Genomic DNA, 5686 nt, shown 5'->3' with positions numbered 1-5686 from the left:
ATTCTATGTTACCTAAAGAATGGTAAAACTACATAATTGAACACTTAAAAAGAACATGGGAAAAATGGAAAAATCTCTCCCCTTCCAAAATAAAGCTACATAATAGAGTCCAGAAGGTAGGTTAAAAACTGCAAAGACAACCCGACTACCCTCCCATGCTCTTCCCTGCAGTGATGTTACTATCAGACTTTCCGCTCTGCTCCGACAGCAAAGCACTGTCGAGCAGAGCTCGGGGGCTTTGGTCTCAGGGACAGCTGGGGAGCTCCCCCCTTTCGCTCCACACACACACGGCTGCAGAGGATGTCAGAACCTCGCAGAATTCCAAGATTTTCGGGGCAAACATACCAGCCGCAACGCCCGCCTGACCAACTGTTCCAGCAGCTCAACATCATATTATTTTACCTCCTGTGGCAACAAATTCACTGTTTTTACTTCAAAACAATAGCAGATCCTACATTTTTGGAGACAACATGACTATTATCTTCCTTAAATGGCTTGCTACACAAACACTATTTGAACAGGACTTTTTTTTCCTTTTTCCCTTTTAGTGCTCAAATAATTAAGCCTCTATCACATCCAGTATCTGCAGATAATATAACAAATTATGATGTTTAAACATTCACTGAAAGCATCGCTTCACGAGTTAGTACAGGTTCATTTCATTTGAGTCATGGGACCATGCATATTAGATTGTTCTTCTTTTTTTTCTGCCCAATATCATACAGTGAAGTTAGTATTTTCTGCTTAAATCATAAGAAATTCAATACGACTCAATCCTTTTCACATATCTAGCCACTTATCTTGTTTCGTTTGCAAATATCATATGTATTCTCTTGAGATAAAAATAGTGCAAGATGATTAGTTAGGCAAGTTCATTTGACACCATTCCCCCTTCGTGACGCCAAAATCTAAAATCTGTATATGGTATACAACTTAAAGTATATATATGCAAGCTCAGCTCTGGTGGAGACACACAGCAAGTGCTTTCCTTACAACCAGACTGCTTCCTTATCCAGCCAGGAAGACCACAAAGGTAAGCTGATTAGATCCTCTGCTTTCAGAAAAAGAAACACAAAAGCAAAATGCTCCCTAAATGGAAAGCATTATGTGCAATTAAAAATATATAGTTTTATAACAGTTTCCAGTCAGTCATACCTTTACAATCTAACATAGACTAGAATCAGCATTCAGATCACAGGACAGAGAAAGGCAGGACTGCTGCATCTGATAGCAAATGAGACCATGCTGCAGTTTTGAGGTTTTCTTCCAACTTCGTCCTCTGTTTTTAATCCTGTCAGCAGTGAGAATTAGGTGAATGGTAGAGCTCCAGATGATCTCACCGAGTGCTGAAAGCAAATTCTTTGCACAAGAAGCCACTGGGACAAAATAACTGATGGCGAAACAGGCATAACTCATGTGCCTTAGCTGGAAAAACATTCACGGTCAGCAGCATGGATTTGTCTCATTGTCTCCCTGCAGCTTCTGAGATATTTAGAAAGGGAATGAAACGACTGAATTGCCTCTGCTGCAGCCCAACAGGTATTGAGCAGCCCTTTGATTGCTTGGGCAAAGTTTCAGCCTATGTGGAGACCTCAGCATCAGCACACAGGCCATAAATGGTTATCAACGTTGAACGCCGCTTTCTGTACTTAGACAGGAAGGGTGATATTTTTGCAGACTCAGTTTGGGATTCATGAAATCCCATTTCTGCTCTCTTGTGATTTTCAGGAATAACTCACTGTAATGTTGTAGGTTTTAATTTCTAACCCATCCTCATTGGTGTGTACTGTATAACTGGGAACACATTGATGCTAAGTTAACATAATATTGATTGGAAATTCAGGCCTGCAGCATTTGCTTAAGCAGCATACGTGCTGCTTTGGCAAAGACTATGGAGGCTGCTAATTGAGTGAGACAAAGAGCATCCTTTCTCAAAAGCTGCTGCATTGGAAGAAAATGTCTTCCTTCTTCTATCAGGAATGAGTACTAAATTTCCCTACCCATGCTCTAAGCACATCAATACCATGAAATGTCGAAATCAAGATGAAAATCTTGCTTATTATAGACAACACTGCACCAAGAAAATCACAGTTTAGTTACGAAGAGCAGCTTTTCATAAAGCTACATTTTATGGAGGCAGACCAAATGTACGGTACATGCACTATACAGTTAAACAGAGGAGGAGCTCACTCTGTCAATTTCAGTTTTTTGTTTTTTAAATAAGTAAATGCAAATATTTTCATTCTTTGTAAAGATCACTCCCTTCATTAACAATAATACTAGCTTCAAAGAATTCTAACTGAATTTCTTCCAGATATAGTGCCAGGGATACATTTGGGCTTATCTTTTATGTATGCTGTAAATACACATCTATTTTATTTGAGCAAAAATCCACCTTCAGGAAAATCCACATGGAAGTCACAAAGTTTTGTGGTGCTAGATACCTTTGATTCGCTCCATCCCAATGCAATATGGACATCAGATCTTGTGGGGCCCCACACTCTGGCATGCAGAATTCCTCCCTCATTACCCATTTTTAAGTGGAAGCACCTGCTGCAGACATCTGTTCCTGTTTGCTCCACTTACAATTAGATGAATAGTGTCCCCCTATCACATACTGTCACAGCAGCAACTTTAAATAGAGCCATGGAAGAGGTAGAGAAGACACTTTAATGGCTAAGTAGCTCACATTTAATTTATTTTACAGTTCAACAATGGCCATCACTGACATCCTTTCTGCTAAAGATATTGAATCTGCGCTCTCCAGCTGCCAGGGTAAGGAATGGTCTCTCTACAACCAGAAGATGCATATCATTTTTACGTCTTAAGATGACATGCCTATCATTTTCCCTTTAGATTCCTTCCCTGTGAGATCTCTTTCTAGCTCCATTGCAGCACAGACTCATGAGTTCAGAAATTCTTACAAGTGTTTATTTTGTGGGTAACATTCCCTGAAATGCATAGCAGGAATTAAAAGGCCACAGTTTCAACTGATGTAAGGCTTGCTTGACACTATTCTGAATTATATTTCAAATTTTAAAACAGTTGAAGATCTAGAATTAAATATTTAGGCCTCAAGATTGGGCCTTCGACACATCAACAAAAAGTTCTGAAGCAATAACCAGCCTCTGCTTTCCTCCTGGGAAGATAAAGCCAAAAATTTTCCAAATGCTCAATTAGCTGAAGACAGTGGATTACTTAGCCCTTACTTTGGTGAAAGATTTGGTAGAAGATTAAGTGGAGATGAAATAAGAATTACAGGAATTAGTCCTTAAGCCACAGTTGTATCCTCTAAATGTTTATCATTAATTGCATGTGACACACTGCAGAAATCCCATTTTAGCAGAATGTGCATTGTAGCAGAAAATGTCAAACTGGCTGAAAGGATGTATGACCACAGGCATAGAGTAATTAAAATGAGAAAGCATACATTATACTACATATTTTGCCGCACTGGGAAGTAAGAAACAGGAGCAGGCTGAGGCTTAAAGAAATAATCTCAAGGAGTACATACAGCAGGTAGCAAATACAAGAGAAGATATTTAAACAACTTCTTGTTTCTTTCAGTTGCTGACTCCTTCAATTACAAGTCTTTCTTCTCCACGGTTGGCTTATCTAGCAAAACTCCTGATCAGATAAAGAAAGTTTTTGGAATCCTTGATCAGGACAAGAGTGGCTTCATTGAAGAAGAGGAGCTTCAGTAAGTAGTATTCAGCTGCTGTATTCTTTTAGGCAAAGTAGGTCTCTGAACACTCCTGATGCCCTACAAGAAAGTTGTTGCTAATTTTAAACAAAATGCAGTATTTTGTCTTTTGCTGAATCGCTGTGGATTTCCTCATACACTGAGAACAGGCAATACACGACCATATTTTTTGGTCTGTATTTAAGATAAGAAAAACAGAAATACTGCAGTTGCTAAGGAAATTTCAGAGAATAAAACTCAAGCTCAGTGTACTACCCTGTTCTATTCCAGGCTGTTTTTGAAGAATTTCTCTTCAAGCGCCAGAGTTCTCACTGTGGCAGAGACCAAGGCTTTTCTGTCTGCAGGTGATACTGATGGTGATGGCAAGATTGGAGTGGAAGGTAGGATTTGGGGAAATTTGGTCAAATTTGTATTTTAAAATGCATGCATTTAGAGTTCTGTTTAAACTGTGGCACCCAAGAATTCATCCAAGTAATTCGGCCCAGTACTTTCTACCACAATTTTTACACCAGCAAATATGCCTTTGATTTCACAGTGTTATTCCTGTTTGATCCCAGTTGCTGTGATACCACATTAGTCCTAGCGTAGAGTCTGTTCTTCCAGCCAGCAATGACAGTCTGTAGTTAACTTCTATAGTGAGGTTGGTCCACAGGTTCATCCTGATGGATTTTTAAAACTTCTGCAAAACATATTCACTCTCCAAATTTTAATTCTGGCAGTGGATGCTTCTGGCCACATGGTACTCTGCTTTTAAGCACACCACTACTGAGATATATTTATTTCTCCATCTATCAGATGCTGGCCAATATTACGGATTGGATAATTCAGCAATCTAAAATAAATCTAGCAATGCTTTTGAAGGATAGAACTGCTGCAGTGCATCACAAATTTTTGTGCCAAAAAATTATATCTGATCAGAGTAAACTGCACTGGGTAGTTTCTACAAGAAATTAAACAAAATTCCTTAAGAAAACTCCTGAGGAATGATGCAAACCGGCCAGGTTATTTCTTTTAGAGACTGCAGCAAAGGAAAATGGACATTATGCATCATGTATTAGAGATGAAGTCACTGAAAACTGGGCTGTCTCAGCTGAACTGGAACAGGTGGCAATAACTCTAACAGACACACGTGCTAATCTTAGCCAGTCTGGGAGGAGAGGGAGATCCGCTGCTGAAGGAATTTGCTTTAGCAGCAGGTTTTGCAGCTTCTGTTTATAAGACTCAAATAGGACATTACTTATGCAGATCTTGGCTCTTAACCATCAGATTTCGTGTTCTGAAATTATGTCATTGCTAATGCTTTTTTCTTTTTTCTTTTTTTTTTTTTTTGCGGAATGACAAAACTAAAATAATTCACACTGAAAGCTGCAGACTTGTCCTAATTTATTCCACTGCCTGGCTGTTGTCAGAGTTTGTGATGTGTTAAAGACAGCTTAGCTTTAGCTCAGAATTTCCTACAAATGTGAACTTACAGACACACTCCTCTCAGTACATTCTCTTTTTAAAGAGTGAAAAATCTGTTTCGCCTCCAGCATCTCAGTTTAGCAGTACCTTGTGAAGTGTTAAAATAATTTGGAGAAGCCTCCCTGGCTAGAAGGAGGGCATTTAGGACATTTTTTTCAACCTTTTAAAGATGTTAAAATCTACTTTCATCTACCTTTATTTTCTTTCTCACTTTCTTTCTTCAACAGAATTCCAGTCTCTGGTGAAGGCATAAACAGCAGTAGACCAAAGGCCACCTTGGACTGACTCTTCCAATTACCTCCTCCAACAAGCACCTCACACTCAGCACGTGTTTGTACATTTTTATATCGTTTCAAGGCATTAGCAAAATCCCCATGTATCCACACACAGGATTGCTGAGAGATCTTGCAACGTATAGATGTTTTGGTCATGTGGTATTGTTGCATTTCCATTGTAAAGAAGGCACTTTGTGATTTTTGTTGAAGATGTGGCTGGAAGAAGGGAGAAAAAAACATTAAA

The 5686-nt window shown here is 39.0% G+C and overlaps 1 protein-coding gene across 1 annotated transcript; it reads left to right on the top strand.

The window, feature by feature from the left end:
- Positions 1-984: 984 nt before the first annotated feature.
- On the top strand, positions 985-5686 carry LOC104575880 (parvalbumin, thymic). The gene is made up of 5 exons (XM_010223229.2): positions 985-1033; positions 2708-2775; positions 3568-3700; positions 3974-4083; positions 5395-5686. The coding sequence occupies exons 2-5, from the start codon at positions 2715-2717 to the stop codon at positions 5418-5420; spliced, it is 330 nt and encodes a 109-aa protein (XP_010221531.2). The 5' UTR covers positions 985-1033; positions 2708-2714; the 3' UTR covers positions 5421-5686.

The sequence above is a fragment of the Tinamus guttatus genome, unplaced genomic scaffold (assembly GCF_059628265.1).
Source record: "Tinamus guttatus ecotype Peru unplaced genomic scaffold, ASM5962826v1 Tinamus_guttatus_pri_ptg000330l, whole genome shotgun sequence".
Classification (NCBI taxonomy): Eukaryota; Metazoa; Chordata; class Aves; order Tinamiformes; family Tinamidae; genus Tinamus; species Tinamus guttatus.
The sequence above is the reverse complement of the archived record's forward strand: the minus strand, read 5'-3'. Positions and strand labels throughout refer to the sequence as shown.

Coding starts and splice junctions, on each gene's coding strand:
- LOC104575880 (XM_010223229.2), top strand. CDS start 2,715: ATGGCCATCACTGACATCCTTTCTGCTAAAGATATTGAATCTGCGCTC. Junction 2,776..3,567: donor TGCGCTCTCCAGCTGCCAGG/GTAAGGAATGGT, acceptor TGTTTCTTTCAG/TTGCTGACTCCTTCAATTAC. Junction 4,084..5,394: donor TGGCAAGATTGGAGTGGAAG/GTAGGATTTGGG, acceptor TTTCTTCAACAG/AATTCCAGTCTCTGGTGAAG.